The 17,995-nt window shown below is 45.8% G+C and overlaps 1 protein-coding gene across 2 annotated transcripts; it reads left to right on the forward strand.

Annotated features, from left to right (window-relative positions):
- Nucleotides 1-3,582: 3,582 nt before the first annotated feature.
- Nucleotides 3,583-16,386, forward strand: LOC110511757 (beta-1,3-galactosyltransferase 1-like). Of its 2 annotated transcripts, none has more exons than XM_090223255.1 (3): nt 3,583-4,252; nt 14,342-14,496; nt 14,771-16,386. In XM_090223255.1, the coding sequence occupies exons 2-3, from the start codon at nt 14,414-14,416 to the stop codon at nt 15,825-15,827; spliced, it is 1,140 nt and encodes a 379-aa protein (XP_090079381.1). In that variant the 5' UTR covers nt 3,583-4,252; nt 14,342-14,413; the 3' UTR covers nt 15,828-16,386. The 2 variants fall into 2 exon arrangements, with proteins under 2 accessions (XP_090079381.1, XP_036837517.2); XM_036981622.2 differs by having other exon boundaries at nt 14,774-16,386.
- Nucleotides 16,387-17,995: the final 1,609 nt, after the last annotated feature.

Consider the following 17,995-nt stretch of genomic DNA (forward strand, 5'->3'; position numbering starts at 1 on the left):
TGGGGAGGGAGACATGTTCGATGCCAATATAACGTAGAGACGAAATCGAGTGGTTTTGCTTCCAAAAAGTGGGCAGCAACTGGGTAAATCTGGGTAAGTCGAGTTTTTGCACCTAATGGTGCTACGATGCTCTGAGATACGAACTTTTAACTTGAGCTTTGTTTTACCCACATGATTTATTTATTTATTTAAGGGGGGATCAGCTCAATGTAGAGGAAAGACTGTTGCTTCCAATGTAATTGTCTGCATCATTTCCAATCCCCCATATTTTTGGGGTAAATATATATAACCATATACATACACGCATGCATACATATACACATATATACATACACATACCTATATAGATATACATATACACATATATACATATACACATATATACATACCTATACCTATATATACACATATACCTACACATACCTATATAGATACATATACACATATATACATACACATACCTATATAGATATACATATATACATACACATACCTATATAGATATACATATACACATATATACATGCACATACCTATATATATATACATATATACATACACATACCTATATAGACATACATATACACATACTGTATATACATACACATACCTATATATATATATATACATATGTACATACACATACCTATATAGATATACATATATACATACACATACCTATATAGATATACATACACATACCTATATAGATATACATACACACATATATACATATACATACCTATATAGACATACATACACATACCTATATACATATACAAATATATACGTACACATACCTACAGTGGGGCAAAACAGTATTTAGTCAGCCACCAATTGTGCAAGTTCTCCCACTTAAAAAGATGAGAGAGGCCTGTAATTTTCATCATAGTTACACTTCAACTATGACAGACAAAATGGAGAGAAAAAAATCCAGAAAATCACATTGTAGGATTTTTAATGAATTTACTTGCAAATTATGATGGAAAAGGCTCAGATTATTGAGGGGGCAGTGCTGCTCTTGGTCTCTGACCATCATTTTGGCTGCATACAGACAGTTTACAGCATGCACATAAAACAGTTAGGGACTTCAACCTTAGTATCTGGGTCATTCAGGTGGGTGTCTAGGGTTTAGGGTCATGGACCGTACCATTAAATTAGGACTTCTCCTTAGTATCTGGGTCATTCAGGTGGGTGTCTAGGGTATAGGGTCATGGACCGTACCATTAAATTAGGACTTCAACCTTAGTATCTGGGTCATTCAGGTGGGTGTCTAGGGTTTAGGGTCATGGACCGTACCATTAAATTAGGACTTCAACCTTAGTATCTGGGTCATTCAGGTGGGTGTCTAGGGTTTAGGGTCATGGACCGTACCATTAAATTAGGACTTCTCCTTAGTATCTGGGTCATTCAGGTGGGTGTCTAGGGTATAGGGTCATGGACCGTACCATTAAATTAGGACTTCTCCTTAGTATCTGGATCATTCAGGTGGGTGTCTAGGGTATAGGGTCATGGACCATACCATTAAATTAGGACTTCTCCTTAGTATCTGGATCATTCAGGTGGGTGTCTAGGGTATAGGGTCATGGACCGTACCATTAAATTAGGACTTCTCCTTAGTATCTGGGTCATTCAGGTGGGTGTCTAGGGTATAGGGTCATGGACCGTACCATTAAATTAGGACTTCTCCTTAGTATCTGGATCATTCAGGTGGGTGTCTAGGGTATAGGGTCATGGACCGTACCATTAAATTAGGACTTCTCCTTAGTATCTGGATCATTCAGGTGGGTGTCTAGGGTATAGGGTCATGGACCGTACCATTAAATTAGGACTTCTCCTTAGTATCTGGGTCATTCAGGTGGGTGTCTAGGGTATAGGGTCATGGACCGTACCATTAAATTAGGACTTCAACCTTAGTATCTGGGTCATTCAGGTGGGTGTCTAGGGTATAGGGTCATGGACCGTACCATTAAATTAGGACTTCAACCTTAGTATCTGGGTCATTCAGGTGGGTGTCTAGGGTTTAGGGTCATGGACCGTACCATTAAATTAGGACTTCTCCTTAGTATCTGGATCATTCAGGTGGGTGTCTAGGGTATAGGGTCATGGACCGTACCATTAAATTAGGACTTCTCCTTAGTATCTGGATCATTCAGGTGGGTGTCTAGGGTATAGAGTCATGGACCGTACCATTAAATTAGGACTTCTCCTTAGTATCTGGATCATTCAGGTGGGTGTCTAGGGTATAGGGTCATGGACCATACCATTAAATTAGGACTTCAACCTTAGTATCTGGATCATTCAGGTGGGTGTCTAGGGTATAGGGTCATGGACCGTACCATTAAATTAGGACTTCTCCTTAGTATCTGGGTCATTCAGGTGGGTGTCTAGGGTATAGGGTCATGGACCGTACCATTAAATTAGGACTTCTCCTTAGTATCTGGATCATTCAGGTGGGTGTCTAGGGTATAGGGTCATGGACCGTACCATTAAATTAGGACTTCTCCTTAGTATCTGGATCATTCAGGTGGGTGTCTAGGGTATAGGGTCATGGACCGTACCATTAAATTAGGACTTCTCCTTAGTATCTGGGTCATTCAGGTGGGTGTCTAGGGTATAGGGTCATGGACCGTACCATTAAATTAGGACTTCTCCTTAGTATCTGGATCATTCAGGTGGGTGCCTAGGGTATAGGGTCATGGACCGTACCATTAAATTAGGACTTCTCCTTAGTATCTGGATCATTCAGGTGGGTGTCTAGGGTATAGGGTCATGGACCATACCATTAAATTAGGACTTCTCCTTAGTATCTGGATCCTTCAGGTGGGTGTCTAGGGTATAGGGTCATGAACCGTACCATTAAATTAGGACTTCTCCTTAGTATCTGGGTCATTCAGGTGGGTGTCTAGGGTATAGGGTCATGGACCGTACCATTAAATTAGGACTTCTCCTTAGTATCTGGATCATTCAGGTGGGTGTCTAGGGTATAGGGTCATGGACCGTACCATTAAATTAGGACTTCTCCTTAGTATCTGGATCATTCAGGTGGGTGTCTAGGGTATAGGGTCATGGACCGTACCATTAAATTAGGACTTCTCCTTAGTATCTGGGTCATTCAGGTGGGTGTCTAGGGTATAGGGTCATGGACCGTACCATTAAATTAGGACTTCTCCTTAGTATCTGGGTCATTCAGGTGGGTGTCTAGGGTATAGGGTCATGGACCGTACCATTAAATTAGGACTTCTCCTTAGTATCTGGATCATTCAGGTGGGTGTCTAGGGTATAGGGTCATGGACCTTACCATTAAATTAGGACTTCTCCTTAGTATCTGGATCATTCAGGTGGGTGTCTAGGGTATAGGGTCATGGACCGTACCATTCAATTAGGATCATAAATAAATTATTAGATATAATTTTTTTTTTTTATGTAGTTCCCCATGATAGGACAATAACAAATCAAACGTATCATCTATTTTAAAACTGTTCCACCATGATAGGACAATAAATAAATAAGACGTATAATTCATTATAAAAGTATATCCGTCATCTGAACAGCATTGAAAGCCCTGTCATACCCCGGCTCACAGTAATACATTGGCTCTGGGATATGCAACCATTTCATTACTCACTCACTCAACTTACAAACATAACAAATCAAAATAAACACACACCACACATACTGTGCTTTCTGTTTGCTTCGTTTTTATCTTCACTATGTTGAATTAGTGCTTGTGCGTTCAATTAGTTATATGTGAAGATATATAGAAAATCTATATATTTTTTATTGTATCGTTACAATCCATAACTGGGCTAGAATTGTGTTTATTTTCCTCATCTATGAGAACTTTGTAATTTTTTAAATAACCATGGAGTGGTCTTTGTGTCTCTGAACAACTGGTTATCAATATATAGTTTATCGACGACGAGAGCTTCTCGTTTCGCTTTTAATCTATTTTCTTTGAAAATTGGATACAGAACTTTGCGCCGTTCTGCAATTTCCTTCGGAAACTGATCATTCATGTCAATTTTGGTCCCAGCAAGTCTTTTACCAAGGCTTTTAACCATTGTTTTATCTTTAAATGAAGCAAATTTGGCAACGATTGGGCGGTCATAACTTTGGCCTCTCTGTCGGAAGCGGTGTACACGTTCAATTTGGATTTAGTCGATAACTTCGCGTGGGATCTGAAGCGCTGTAAAGGAGGAACTGTCTAACTACAGATTCAGGAACTTCCCCTTCTTTCTCCTGGATACCTGTAAGTACCCGATTCTCTCTCATGGATCTAGTTTGTATGTCCAGTAAAGGCTTCCCTCAGAACGGTGTTCTACTTTTTAATTTCATTCATTTCGGTTTCAATCTTATTGACTGTCCCTTTTAGCTTGTGTGTTTCCTTCTCCAATGTCACAGCTTTTTCATCACTCATCTCGAGGCTTGCCTTCAACTCTTTTATATCCTTACTAACTAATTCAAGTATACCCAGGTTGTCATTTATTGATTTTAACAGATCGATTTTGACCTTTACCATTCCCGGTGGTGAAAATATTAAATCGTCTGTGTCTGTAGAAGTCACGTTTCCGTTTTGAAATCGGTTCCCCTGTCTTACTCTTCGTCATGTTTGGGTGTTGATTGTTTTCGTAATATTTGTCGATAAATGTCTCTAGTCTTAAGATTTGTTTTGTGTTATTATCCAGATTGAAGGTTATCACCCACCAGATTATGTAGTGCTAATATTTTAGTCTAATTTAGGTGTAGGTGAGATACATTCACACATGGATCCATGTGTCATTGTTAATGTAGTAACAGGAAGTGAATTGAGCCTGATCCAGGTAGACGCTACAGCAGCCACACTCAATAGGGGTATCGCGGAACGGACCCAGAACGGGGTCAATACGGTCCCCACTGTAATTATTTTAATGATTGTTATTATTGTTATTTTTTTTCAACGAAGTTAGTCGAGCTTTCAACTTTCTGCTGTAGAGAGTTATAGCAACACAATGCACAAGGTCCAGTGACACAGTGTAGAATTGCACAAGTAGTTGTCCTCTTGTTATGCCACCGAGTAGGTGTCCTCTTGTTATGCCACCGAGTAGGTGTCGTCTTGTTATGCCACCGAGTAGGTGTCCTCTTGTTATGCCACCGAGTAGTTGTCCTCTTGTTATGCCACCGAGTAGGTGTCCTCTTGTTATGCCACAGAGTAGTTGTCCTCTTGTTATGCCACCGAGTAGTTGTCCTCTTGTTATGCCACCGAGTAGTTGTCCTCTTGTTATGCCACCGAGTAGTTGTCCTCTTGTTATGCCACCGAGTAGTTGTCCTCTTGTTATGCCACCGAGTAGTTGTCCTCTTGTTATGCCACCGAGTAGTTGTCCTCTTGTTATGCCACCGAGTAGATGTCCTCTTGTTATGCCACCGAGTAGGTGTCCTCTTGTTATGCCACCGAGTAGGTGTCCTCTTGTTATGCCACCGAGTAGGTGTCCTCTTGTTATGCCACCGAGTAGGTGTCCTCTTGTTATGCCACCGAGTAGGTGTCCTCTTGTTATGCCACCGAGTAGGTGTCCTCTTGTAATGCCACCGAGTAGGTGTCCTCTTGTAATGCCACCGAGTAGGTGTCGTCTTGTTATGCCACCGAGTAGGTGTCGTCTTGTTATGCCACCGAGTAGGTGTCGTCTTGTTATGCCACCGAGTAGATGTCGTCTTGTTATGCCACCGAGTAGGTGTCGTCTTGTTATGCCACCGAGTAGTTGTCCTCTTGTAATGCCACCGAGTAGTTGTCCTCTTGTAATGCCACCGAGTAGTTGTCCTCTTGTTATGCCACCGAGTAGGTGTCCTCTTGTAATGCCACCGAGTAGGTGTCCACTTGTAATGCCACCGAGTAGGTGTCCACTTGTAATGCCACCGAGTAGGTGTCGTCTTGTTATGCCACCGAGTAGGTGTCGTCTTGTTATGCCACCGAGTAGGTGTCGTCTTGTTATGCCACCGAGTAGGTGTCGTCTTGTTATGCCACCGAGTAGTTGTCCTCTTGTAATGCCACCGAGTAGTTGTCCTCTTGTAATGCCACCGAGTAGTTGTCCTCTTGTTATGCCACCGAGTAGGTGTCCTCTTGTTATGCCACCGAGTAGGTGTCCTCTTGTTATGCCACCGAGTAGGTGTCCTCTTGTTATGCCACCGAGTAGGTGTCCTCTTGTTATGCCACCGAGTAGGTGTCCTCTTGTTATGCCACCGAGTAGGTGTCCTCTTGTTATGCCACCGAGTAGGTGTCGTCTTGTTATGCCACCGAGTAGGTGTCGTCTTGTTATGCCACCGAGTAGGTGTCGTCTTGTTATGCCACCGAGTAGGTGTCGTCTTGTTATGCCACCGAGTAGGTGTCCTCTTGTAATGCCACCGAGTAGTTGTCCTCTTGTAATGCCACCGAGTAGTTGTCCTCTTGTTATGCCACCGAGTAGGTGTCCTCTTGTTATGCCACCGAGTAGGTGTCCTCTTGTTATGCCACCGAGTAGGTGTCCTCTTGTTATGCCACCGAGTAGGTGTCCTCTTGTTATGCCACCGAGTAGGTGTCCTCTTGTTATGCCACCGAGTAGGTGTCCTCTTGTTATGCCACCGAGTAGGTGTCCTCTTGTTATGCCACCGAGTAGGTGTCCTCTTGTTATGCCACCGAGTAGGTGTCCTCTTGTTATGCCACCGAGTAGGTGTCGTCTTGTTATGCCACAGAGTAGGTGTCATCTTGTTATGCCACCAAGTAGGTGTCGTCTTGTTATGCCACCGAGTAGGTGTCCTCTTGTAATGCCACCGAGTAGGTGTCCTCTTGTAATGCCACCGAGTAGTTGTCCTCTTGTTATGCCACCGAGTAGTTGTCCTCTTGTTATGCCACCGAGTAGTTGTTCTCTTGTTATGCCACCGAGTAGGTGTCCTCTTGTTATGCCACCGAGTAGGTGTCCTCTTGTTATGCCACCGAGTAGTTGTCCTCTTGTTATGCCACCGAGTAGTTGTCCTCTTGTTATGCCACCGAGTAGGTGTCCTCTTGTTATGCCACCGAGTAGGTGTCCTCTTGTTATGCCACCGAGTAGTTGTCCTCTTGTTATGCCACCGAGTAGTTGTCCTCTTGTTATGCCACCGAGTAGTTGTTCTCTTGTTATGCCACCGAGTAGGTGTCCTCCTGTAATGCCACCGAGTAGGTGTCGTTTTGTTATGCCACCGAGTAGGTGTCGTCTTGTTATGCCACCGAGTAGGTGTCGTCTTGTTATGCCACCGAGTAGGTGTCGTCTTGTTATGCCACCGAGTAGTTGTCCTCTTGTAATGCCACCGAGTAGTTGTCCTCTTGTAATGCCACCGAGTAGTTGTCCTCTTGTTATGCCACCGAGTAGGTGTCCTCTTGTTATGCCACAGAGTAGTTGTCCTCTTGTTATGCCACCGAGTAGTTGTCCTCTTGTTATGCCACCGAGTAGTTGTCCTCTTGTTATGCCACCGAGTAGTTGTCCTCTTGTTATGCCACCGAGTAGGTGTCGTCTTGTTATGCCACCGAGTAGGTGTCGTCTTGTTATGCCACCGAGTAGGTGTCCTCTTGTAATGCCACCGAGTAGGTGTCCTCTTGTAATGCCACCGAGTAGGTGTCCTCTTGTAATGCCACCGAGTAGGTGTCGTCTTGTTATGCCACCGAGTAGGTGTCGTCTTGTTATGCCACCGAGTAGGTGTCGTCTTGTTATGCCACCGAGTAGGTGTCGTCTTGTTATGCCACCGAGTAGGTGTCGTCTTGTTATGCCACCGAGTAGTTGTCCTCTTGTAATGCCACCGAGTAGTTGTCCTCTTGTTATGCCACCGAGTAGGTGTCCTCTTGTTATGCCACCGAGTAGGTGTCCTCTTGTTATGCCACCGAGTAGGTGTCCTCTTGTTATGCCACCGAGTAGGTGTCCTCTTGTTATGCCACCGAGTAGGTGTCCTCTTGTTATGCCACCGAGTAGGTGTCCTCTTGTTATGCCACCGAGTAGGTGTCGTCTTGTTATGCCACCGAGTAGGTGTCGTCTTGTTATGCCACCGAGTAGGTGTCGTCTTGTTATGCCACCGAGTAGGTGTCGTCTTGTTATGCCACCGAGTAGGTGTCGTCTTGTTATGCCACCGAGTAGGTGTCGTCTTGTTATGCCACCGAGTAGTTGTCCTCTTGTAATGCCACCGAGTAGTTGTCCTCTTGTAATGCCACCGAGTAGTTGTCCTCTTGTTATGCCACCGAGTAGGTGTCCTCTTGTTATGCCACCGAGTAGGTGTCCTCTTGTTATGCCACCGAGTAGGTGTCCTCTTGTTATGCCACCGAGTAGGTGTCCTCTTGTTATGCCACCGAGTAGGTGTCCTCTTGTTATGCCACCGAGTAGGTGTCCTCTTGTTATGCCACCGAGTAGGTGTCGTCTTGTTATGCCACAGAGTAGGTGTCGTCTTGTTATGCCACCGAGTAGGTGTCGTCTTGTTATGCCACCGAGTAGGTGTCCTCTTGTAATGCCACCGAGTAGGTGTCCTCTTGTAATGCCACCGAGTAGTTGTCCTCTTGTTATGCCACCGAGTAGTTGTCCTCTTGTTATGCCACCGAGTAGTTGTTCTCTTGTTATGCCACCGAGTAGGTGTCCTCTTGTTATGCCACCGAGTAGGTGTCCTCTTGTTATGCCACCGAGTAGTTGTCCTCTTGTTATGCCACCGAGTAGTTGTCCTCTTGTTATGCCACCGAGTAGGTGTCCTCTTGTTATGCCACCGAGTAGGTGTCCTCTTGTTATGCCACCGAGTAGTTGTCCTCTTGTTATGCCACCGAGTAGTTGTCCTCTTGTTATGCCACCGAGTAGTTGTTCTCTTGTTATGCCACCGAGTAGTTGTCCTCTTGTTATGCCACCGAGTAGTTGTCCTCTTGTTATGCCACCGAGTAGATGTCCTCTTGTTATGCCACCGAGTAGTTGTCCTCTTGTTATGCCACCGAGTAGTTGTCCTCTTGTTATGCCACCGAGTAGGTGTCGTCTTGTTATGCCACCGAGTAGGTGTCGTCTTGTTATGCCACCGAGTAGGTGTCCTCTTGTAATGCCACCGAGTAGGTGTCCTCTTGTAATGCCACCGAGTAGGTGTCCTCTTGTAATGCCACCGAGTAGGTGTCGTCTTGTTATGCCACCGAGTAGGTGTCGTCTTGTTATGCCACCGAGTAGGTGTCGTCTTGTTATGCCACCGAGTAGGTGTCGTCTTGTTATGCCACCGAGTAGGTGTCGTCTTGTTATGCCACCGAGTAGTTGTCCTCTTGTAATGCCACCGAGTAGTTGTCCTCTTGTAATGCCACCGAGTAGTTGTCCTCTTGTTATGCCACCGAGTAGGTGTCCTCTTGTTATGCCACCGAGTAGGTGTCCTCTTGTTATGCCACCGAGTAGGTGTCCTCTTGTTATGCCACCGAGTAGGTGTCCTCTTGTTATGCCACCGAGTAGGTGTCCTCTTGTTATGCCACCGAGTAGGTGTCCTCTTGTTATGCCACCGAGTAGGTGTCCTCTTGTTATGCCACCGAGTAGGTGTCCTCTTGTTATGCCACCGAGTAGGTGTCGTCTTGTTATGCCACCGAGTAGGTGTCGTCTTGTTATGCCACCGAGTAGGTGTCGTCTTGTTATGCCACCGAGTAGTTGTCCTCTTGTAATGCCACCGAGTAGTTGTCCTCTTGTAATGCCACCGAGTAGTTGTCCTCTTGTTATGCCACCGAGTAGTTGTCCTCTTGTTATGCCACCGAGTAGTTGTCCTCTTGTAATGCCACCGAGTAGTTGTCCTCTTGTTATGCCACCGAGTAGTTGTCCTCTTGTTATGCCACCGAGTAGTTGTCCTCTTGTTATGCCACCGAGTAGGTGTCCTCCTGTAATGCCACCGAGTAGGTGTCGTTTTGTTATGCCACCGAGTAGGTGTCGTCTTGTTATGCCACCGAGTAGGTGTCGTCTTGTTATGCCACCGAGTAGGTGTCGTCTTGTTATGCCACCGAGTAGTTGTCCTCTTGTAATGCCACCGAGTAGTTGTCCTCTTGTAATGCCACCGAGTAGGTGTCCTCTTGTTATGCCACAGAGTAGTTGTCCTCTTGTTATGCCACCGAGTAGTTGTCCTCTTGTTATGCCACCGAGTAGTTGTCCTCTTGTTATGCCACCGAGTAGTTGTCCTCTTGTTATGCCACCGAGTAGGTGTCGTCTTGTTATGCCACCGAGTAGGTGTCGTCTTGTTATGCCACCGAGTAGGTGTCGTCTTGTTATGCCACCGAGTAGTTGTCGTCTTGTAATGCCACCGAGTAGTTGTCCTCTTGTTATGCCACCGAGTAGTTGTCCTCTTGTTATGCCACCGAGTAGGTGTCCTCTTGTTATGCCACCGAGTAGTTGTCCTCTTGTTATGCCACCGAGTAGTTGTCCTCTTGTTATGCCACCGAGTAGTTGTCCTCTTGTTATGCCACCGAGTAGGTGTCGTCTTGTTATGCCACCGAGTAGGTGTCGTCTTGTTATGCCACCGAGTAGGTGTCGTCTTGTTATGCCACCGAGTAGGTGTCGTCTTGTTATGCCACCGAGTAGTTGTCCTCTTGTAATGCCACCGAGTAGTTGTCCTCTTGTTATGCCACCGAGTAGTTGTCCTCTTGTTATGCCACCGAGTAGTTGTCCTCTTGTTATGCCACAGAGTAGGTGTCCTCTTGTTATGCCACAGAGTAGTTGTCCTCTTGTTATGCCACCGAGTAGGTGTCCTCTTGTTATGCCACCGAGTAGGTGTCCTCTTGTAATGCCACCGAGTAGTTGTCCTCTTGTTATGCCACCGAGTAGGTGTCCTCTTGTTATGCCACCGATAGACATTAGAGAGGTATTTATAACCTGTCAAATTTCACGTTGATCAACTACAGGTCAAAGTTATCTACGCAGGTAAATTAGGCTAACCAGCTAGCCAAATCTGGTAGTTATCGTGTCCAGATTACGTCCATAGGGGCCTCGAAGCCCAGGGGGCCACCATTTGATTTTAGACATGTTAAAATGTGTAGAATTGGGGTGTGGTACTATATTTTATTTATTTGACCTTTATTTAAACTAGGCAAGTTAGTTAAAGAACAAATTCTTATTTTCAATGACGGCCTAAAAAAACCTTTGGTTAACTGCCCGGTTCAGGAGCAGAACGGCAGATTTTTTTACCTTGTCAGCTCAGGGATTCAATCTTGCAAACTTTCGGATACTAGTCCAATGCTCTAACCACTAGGCTAGCTGCCACCCCACTATGTGGTGTGGTATTATGTGGTGTGGTACCACCACTGCAGAAACAGGGATAAGGTGATCCTTCTCTACCACACCCACAGAAACAAAGGGATAAGGCCACCAACAATTCTGAGATTTTCATACCCAGCTACAACATTTTCCGTTAAGATAGAACTGCCAAAGGGGGAGGAGTTTCAATCTACTGCAGAGAGAGTCTGCAAAGTTCTCATACTTTCCAGGTCTATACCCAAACAGTTTGAACTTCTAATTTTAAAAATTAACCTCTCCAGAAATAAGTCTCTCACTGTTGCCGCCTGCTATCGACCCCCCTCCGCTCCCAGGTGTGCCCTGGACACCATTTGTGAATTGATCGCGCCCCATCTAGCTTCAGAGTTCATTCTGTTAGGTGACCTAAACTGGGATATGCTTAACACCCCGGCAGTCCTCCAATCTAAGCTAGATGCCCTCCAATCTCACACAAATCATCAAGGAACCCACCAGGTACAACCCTAAATCCATAAACATGGGCTCCCTCATAGACATTATCCTGACCAACTTGCCCTCCAAATACACCTCTGCTGTTTTCAATCAGGATCTCAGCGATCCCTGCCTCATTGCCTGTATCCGCTATGGGTCCGCGGTCAAACGACCACCCCTCATCACTGTCAAACGCTCCCTAAAACACATCTGCGAGCAGGCCTTTCTAATCGACCTGGCCCGGGTATCCTGGAAGGATATTGACCTCATCCTGTCAGTCGAGGATGCCTGGTCATTCTTTAAAAGTAATTTCCTCACCATCTTAGATAAGCATGCCCTGTTCAAAAAATGCAGAACTAAGAACCGAGATAGCCCTTGGTTCACTCCAGACCTGACTGCACTTGACAAGCACAAAAACATCCTGTGGCGGACTGCCATAGCATCGAATAGTCCCCACGATATGCAACTGTTCAGGGAAGTCAGGAACCAATACAAGCAGTCAGTCAGGAAAGCAAAGGCCAGCTTTTTCAAGCAGAAATTTGCATCCGGTAGCTCTAACTCCAAAAGGTTTTGGGACACTGTAAAGTCCATGGGGAACAAGAGCACCTCCTCCCAGCTGCCCAGTGCACTGAGGCTAGGTAACACGGTCACCACTGATAAATCTATGATAAATCAAAAATGTCAATAAGCAGTTCTCAACAGCTGGCCATGCCTTCCTCCTGGATACTCCAACCCTGGCCAACAGCCCCGCCCCCACCTGCAGCTACTCGCCCAAGTCTCCCCAGTTTCTCCTTCACCCATATGCAGACAGCAGATGTTCTGAAAGCGCTGCAAAACCTGGACCAGTACAAATCAGCTGGGCTAGACAATCTGGACCCTCTCTTTCTAAAACTATCCACCGCCATTGTTGCAACCCCTATTACCAGCCTGTTCAATCTCTTTCGTATCGTCCAAGATTCCTAAAGATTGGAAAGCTGCCACGGTCATCCCCCTCTTCAAAGGGGGTGACACCCTAGACCCAAACTGCTACATACCTATCTATATCCATCCTGCCCTGCCTATCTAAAGTATTCGAAAGCCAAGTTAATAAACAGATCACTGACCATTTCGAATCCCACCGTACCTTCTCCGCTGTGCAATCTGGCTTCCGAGACGGTTACGTGTGCACCTCAGCCACGCTCAAGGTACTAAACGATATCATTAAACGCCATCGAGAAAAGACAGTACTGTGCAGCCATCTTCATCGTCCTGGCCAAGGCTTTCGACTCTGTCAATCACCGTATTCTTATCGGCAGACTCAATAGCCTTGGTTTTTCTAATGACTGCCTCGCCTGGTTCACCAACTACTTTGCAGACAGAGTTCTGTGTGGTATTTCGGAGGGCATGTTGTCCGGACCTCTGGCAGTTTCTATGGGGGTGTACCACAGGGTTCAATTCTCGGGCCGACTCTTTTCTCTGTATATATCAATGATGTCGCTCTTGCTGCGGGTGATTCCCTGTTCCACCTCTACGCAGAAGACACCATTCTGTATACTTCTGGCCCTTCCTTGGACACTGTGCTAACTAACCTCCAAACGAGCTTCAATGCCACAAAACACTCCTTCAGTGGCCTCCAACTGCTCTAAAATGCTAGTAAAAACCAAATGCATGCTTTTCAACCGTTCGCTGCCCACACCCGCCCGCTCGACTAGCATCACCATCCTGGATGGTTCCGACCTAGAATACGTGGACGTCTATAAATACCTAGGTGTCTGGCTAGACTGGAAACTCTCCTTCCAGACTCATATTAAACATCTCCAATCCAAAATCAAATCGAGAATCGGCTTTCTATTTCGCAAGAAAGCCTCCTTCACTCACGCCGCCAAACTTACCCCAGTAAAACTGACTATCCTACCGATCCTCGACTTCGGCGATGTCATCTACAAAATAGCTTCCAACCCTCTACTCAGCAAATTGGATGCAGTCTATCACAGTGCCATCCGTTTTGTCACCAAATCACCTTATACCACCCACCACTGCGACCTGTATGCTGTAGTCGGCTGGCCCTCGCTACATATTCGTCGCCAGATCCACTGGCTCCAGGTCATCTATAAGTCTATGCTAGGTAAAGCTCTGCCTTATCTCAGTTCACTGGTCACGATAACAACACCCACCTGTAGTACACGTTCCAGCAGGTATATCTCACTGATCATCCCCAAAGCCAACACCTCATTTGGCCAGCTTTCCTTCCAGTTCTCTGCTGCCAGTGACTGGAACGAATTGCAAAAATCGCTGAAGTTGGAGACTTTTATTTCCCTCACCAACTTTAAACATCAACTATCTGAGCAGCTAACCGATCGCTGCACCTGTACATAGTCCATCTGTAAATAGCCCACCCAATCTACCTACCTCATCCCCATACTGTTTTTATTTTATTTACTTTTCTGCTCTTTTGCACATCAGTATCTCTACTTGCACATCATCATCTGCTAATTTATCACTCCAGTGTTAATCTGCTAAATTGTAATTATTCCCTCCTATCTCATGCCTTTTGCACACACTGTATATAGACTTTCTTTTTTCTACTGTGTCATTGACTTGTTTGTGTTATTGTCTTGTTAATTGTTTACTCCATGTGTAACTCTGTTGTCTGTCACACTGCTTTGCTTTATCTTGGCCAGGTCGCAGTTGCAAATGAGAACTTGTTCTCAACTGGCCTACCTGGTTAAATTAAAACAATCTTACCCAAATGCATGATGGGGGTCTGCCACAACTTCTGGACCCAGCGCCCCCCACCTGACGCCCATGATGCCCAGCCCCTCATCGCTAAACAATGGTGAGCCACAGAGGGAGAGGGGTGGGGGGGGGGACTTCTCTTCTAAACATCGAACATTCAAATCAAATCTAGTGCATGATGTTGATTGATTGTATATAGTACGATGAAGTGAACATAGTTCATATGTAAAAAGAAAAACCATCTTATCTTACTAACTATAAAATATATTAACTTCCATTGTGAATTTAAACCAACGTAAGGAGTAATGAATCAATTAGAGAAACAGTGGTCAGACACTGACAGGAGATGTATTTTTCTCAACCTTGTGTTTCAGCAGTACTGATGATGGCCAGAAGGGGGCGGACAAAACACAGCTCAAAAAGAGACGCTGGTGTCGCAACAGCTGCCTTTGCCTGTTTCTGTTCCTGGTCGTGATGATGATTGTGGTCATCCTGGCAGTTGACCTCAAAGAAAGGATCTCACCTTCAACAACCAAGCCAGCAGCAAACATGTCAGTTGCGATTCTGGCCGTTCCTCCCCCGTACGTGTCCCGAGGACCGTACCATGTACAATACCCACATGAGTACTCCTTCATCCTGGATGAGCCAGAGAAATGCCGGGAGCAGAACCCCTTCCTGGTTCTGATGGTGCCAGTGGCGCCCTATAACAGGGAGGCCCGTGAGGCCGTCCGCAGGACTTGGGGCAGTGAGAGGCAGGTACTGGGCAGAGAGGTCCGTCTGTTCTTCCTGCTGGGACTGCCCAGTGGAGAGGAGACAGAGCAGCTCCAGGAGAAGGTGCTGCAGGAGAGCAAAGAGCACCAGGATCTGCTGCAGAGTGACTTCATAGACAGCTACAAAAACCTGACCATCAAGACCATGGTGATGATGGAGTGGCTGAGCTCTCGCTGCCCCAACGCCTCCTACGCCATGAAGATCGACTCAGACATGTTCCTCAATGTGAACACCCTGGTCAACATGCTGCTTCACGCTCCAAAGCAGAACTACCAGACTGGACTAGTGGCCCGACGGGGCGCTGTTCTAAGAGACCATAACTCCAAATGGTACCTTCCAAAGGAGGTGTTTCCTGAACCGGTATATCCACCTTATGCTCTGGGCCTGGGCTATGTCTTCACCTTAGACCTCCCCAGGAAGCTGGTGGAGGCGTCCAGGCATGTTAAAGCCGTCTACATAGAGGATGTGTATCTGGGACTGTGTATGAGACACCTGGGCATCCGGCCTACTGACCCCCCCAGTGGAAACCTTTTTCAGGGGTATGCAGGAGCCCAGGACCGCTGTCACTACATGGCTGTTATCACGACCATCCTCAACACTCCTCAGGAGCTTCTGGACGTGTGGAGAAACTTGCACCAACCTGGGCCTGTCTGTCATTGAAAACAACACTCTGGGAAAGACAAATAGCCTTGAGGTTAGAGCGTTGGGCCAATAACCCAAAAGGGTGATGGTTCCAATCCTGGAGCTGACAAAATGGCAAATCTGTCACTGTGCCTTTGAGCAAACACTTAACCCCAGTGCTCCATGGGTGCTGGACAATGGTGTCCCTGACCGTGACCCCGCTCCCTGTGGGTGTCTTGTTTGAGCTGTGACTTTCTCTTGGATGCTTTTCTCTGGGAGTGGTAGAGAGGGATCACCTTATCCCTGTGTTTCTGTGGGTGTGGTAGAGAAGGATCACCTTATCTCTGTGTTTCTGTGGGTGTGGTAGAGAAGGATCACCTTATCTCTGTGTTTCTGTGGGTGTGGTAGAGAAGGGTCACCTTATCTCTGTGTTTCTGCCGTGGTGGAAAAGGTACTCAATCATCATACTGTAGTAAAAGTAAAGCTACTTTAATAGAAAATGACTCAAGTAAAAGTGAAAGTCCCCCAGTAAAATACGACTTGAGTAAAAGTCGAAAAGTATTTGGATAGAAATATGTTTTACTATCAAAAGTAAAAAGTACAAGTATAAATCAATTCAAATTGCTTATATTAATCAAACCAGACGGCACTGTTTTCTAGTTTGTTTTAATTTACAGATAGCCAGGGGCACACTCCAACACTGAGACATCATTTACAAACAAAGCATTTGTGTTACGTGAGTCCTCCAGATCAGAGGCAGTAGGGATGACCAGGGATGATCTCTGTTTAGTGAGTCTTCCAGATCAGAGGCAGTAGGGATGACCAGGGATGTTCTCTGTTTAGTGAGTCCTCCAGATCAGAGGCTAGTAGGGATGACCAGGGATGTTCTCTGTTTAGTGAGCCCTCCAGATCAGAGGCAGTAGGGATGACCAGGGATGTTCTCTGTTTAGTGAGTCCTCCAGATCAGAGGCAGTAGGGATGACCAGGGATGTTCTCTTGATAGTTGTGTGAATTGGACCATTTTCCTGTCCTGCAAAATGTATTGACTATTTTTAGGTGTCGGGGAAATTGTATGGAGTAAAAAGTACATTATTTTCTTTAGGAATGTAGTGAAGTAAAAGTTGTCAAAAATGACCATATTAGAGACGCATATTTCCCTCAGATTACACAGACCCACAAAGAATTTGAAAACAAATCCAATTTTTGGTGATGTGGAGGTAAACCCAGGCCCCGCGTGTCCCCAGGCACCATCATTTGTTGACGTCTGTGATCGAAAAAACCTTGGTTTCATGCATGTCAACATCAGAAGCCTCCTCCCTAAGTTTGTTTTACTCACTACTTTAGCACACTCCGCCAACCCTGATGTCCTAGCCGTGTCGTACCTGCCTCTCACTGCCCCATCGCTGCAGTTGTACATAGTCCATCTGTAAATAGCCCACCCAATCTACCTACCTCATCCCCATACTGTTTTTATTTTATTTACTTTTCTGCTCTTTTGCACACCAGTATCTCTACTTGCACATCATCATCTGCTCACTTCCCAAGATGGCATAGCAGTTCAGACTTATTTTTGTCCTCGTCCTGTCGTGTATATAAATATATAGATATATTTACAACTTTTTTTTCACATACATTTTTAATTTTCCAAAAACTCATCTTCAGAACACTCTCCTGCAATCCGCTTCACCAATTTATATTTATATAAAAAAGTATTATATACCTCAGATCTGTAATCCTCCGAGAGGCTAGCCAGAAATTAGCCAGAAGCTAGCCGGGAGCTAGCCAGAAGCTGGTCCAGAAGCTACTCTGAAGCTGGTTCAGAAGCTAGTTAGCTTATTTACTGGCTAATCGTTAGTACTCAGCTAACCACGGTTTGTGGTCATCGGCTGTCCTTTGGCTCGAATCTATCGCCAGTTTTGTACGGCGCGGTGCAGCGCAGCGCGGCTCGGAACGGAACATACCGGATTTCGGCCGCTGGCTCTGGACATCCATACCTGGATCTCACAGCTAGCTAGCTGCTATCCGTGTGACTATCGGCTTTCGTCGATTCCGGAGCTAACATCAATTGTTCCGGAGCTAGCCAGCTGAAGAGTTCTATCAATCACTCCTGGGCTGCAGTCACCTATCCGGACCCGTTTTGCTGCCTACGCGGAGCCCCACCGGGCCTTCACAGTTGGACTGCCGACGTTGTCTACCCGAGGGAATTG

Source organism: Oncorhynchus mykiss, chromosome 26, assembly GCF_057628025.1.
Source record: "Oncorhynchus mykiss isolate SJ-2025 chromosome 26, ASM5762802v1, whole genome shotgun sequence".
Taxonomy (NCBI): Eukaryota; Metazoa; Chordata; class Actinopteri; order Salmoniformes; family Salmonidae; genus Oncorhynchus; species Oncorhynchus mykiss.

What these genes read in the sequence shown, in the direction of transcription:
- LOC110511757 (XM_090223255.1), top strand. Translation starts at nt 14,414, where the DNA reads ATGATGGGGGTCTGCCACAACTTCTGGACCCAGCGCCCCCCACCTGAC. An exon ending in CCCCTCATCGCTAAACAATG is followed by an intron (nt 14,497 to 14,770) that starts GTGAGCCACAGA and finishes CTTGTGTTTCAG; the next exon opens with CAGTACTGATGATGGCCAGA.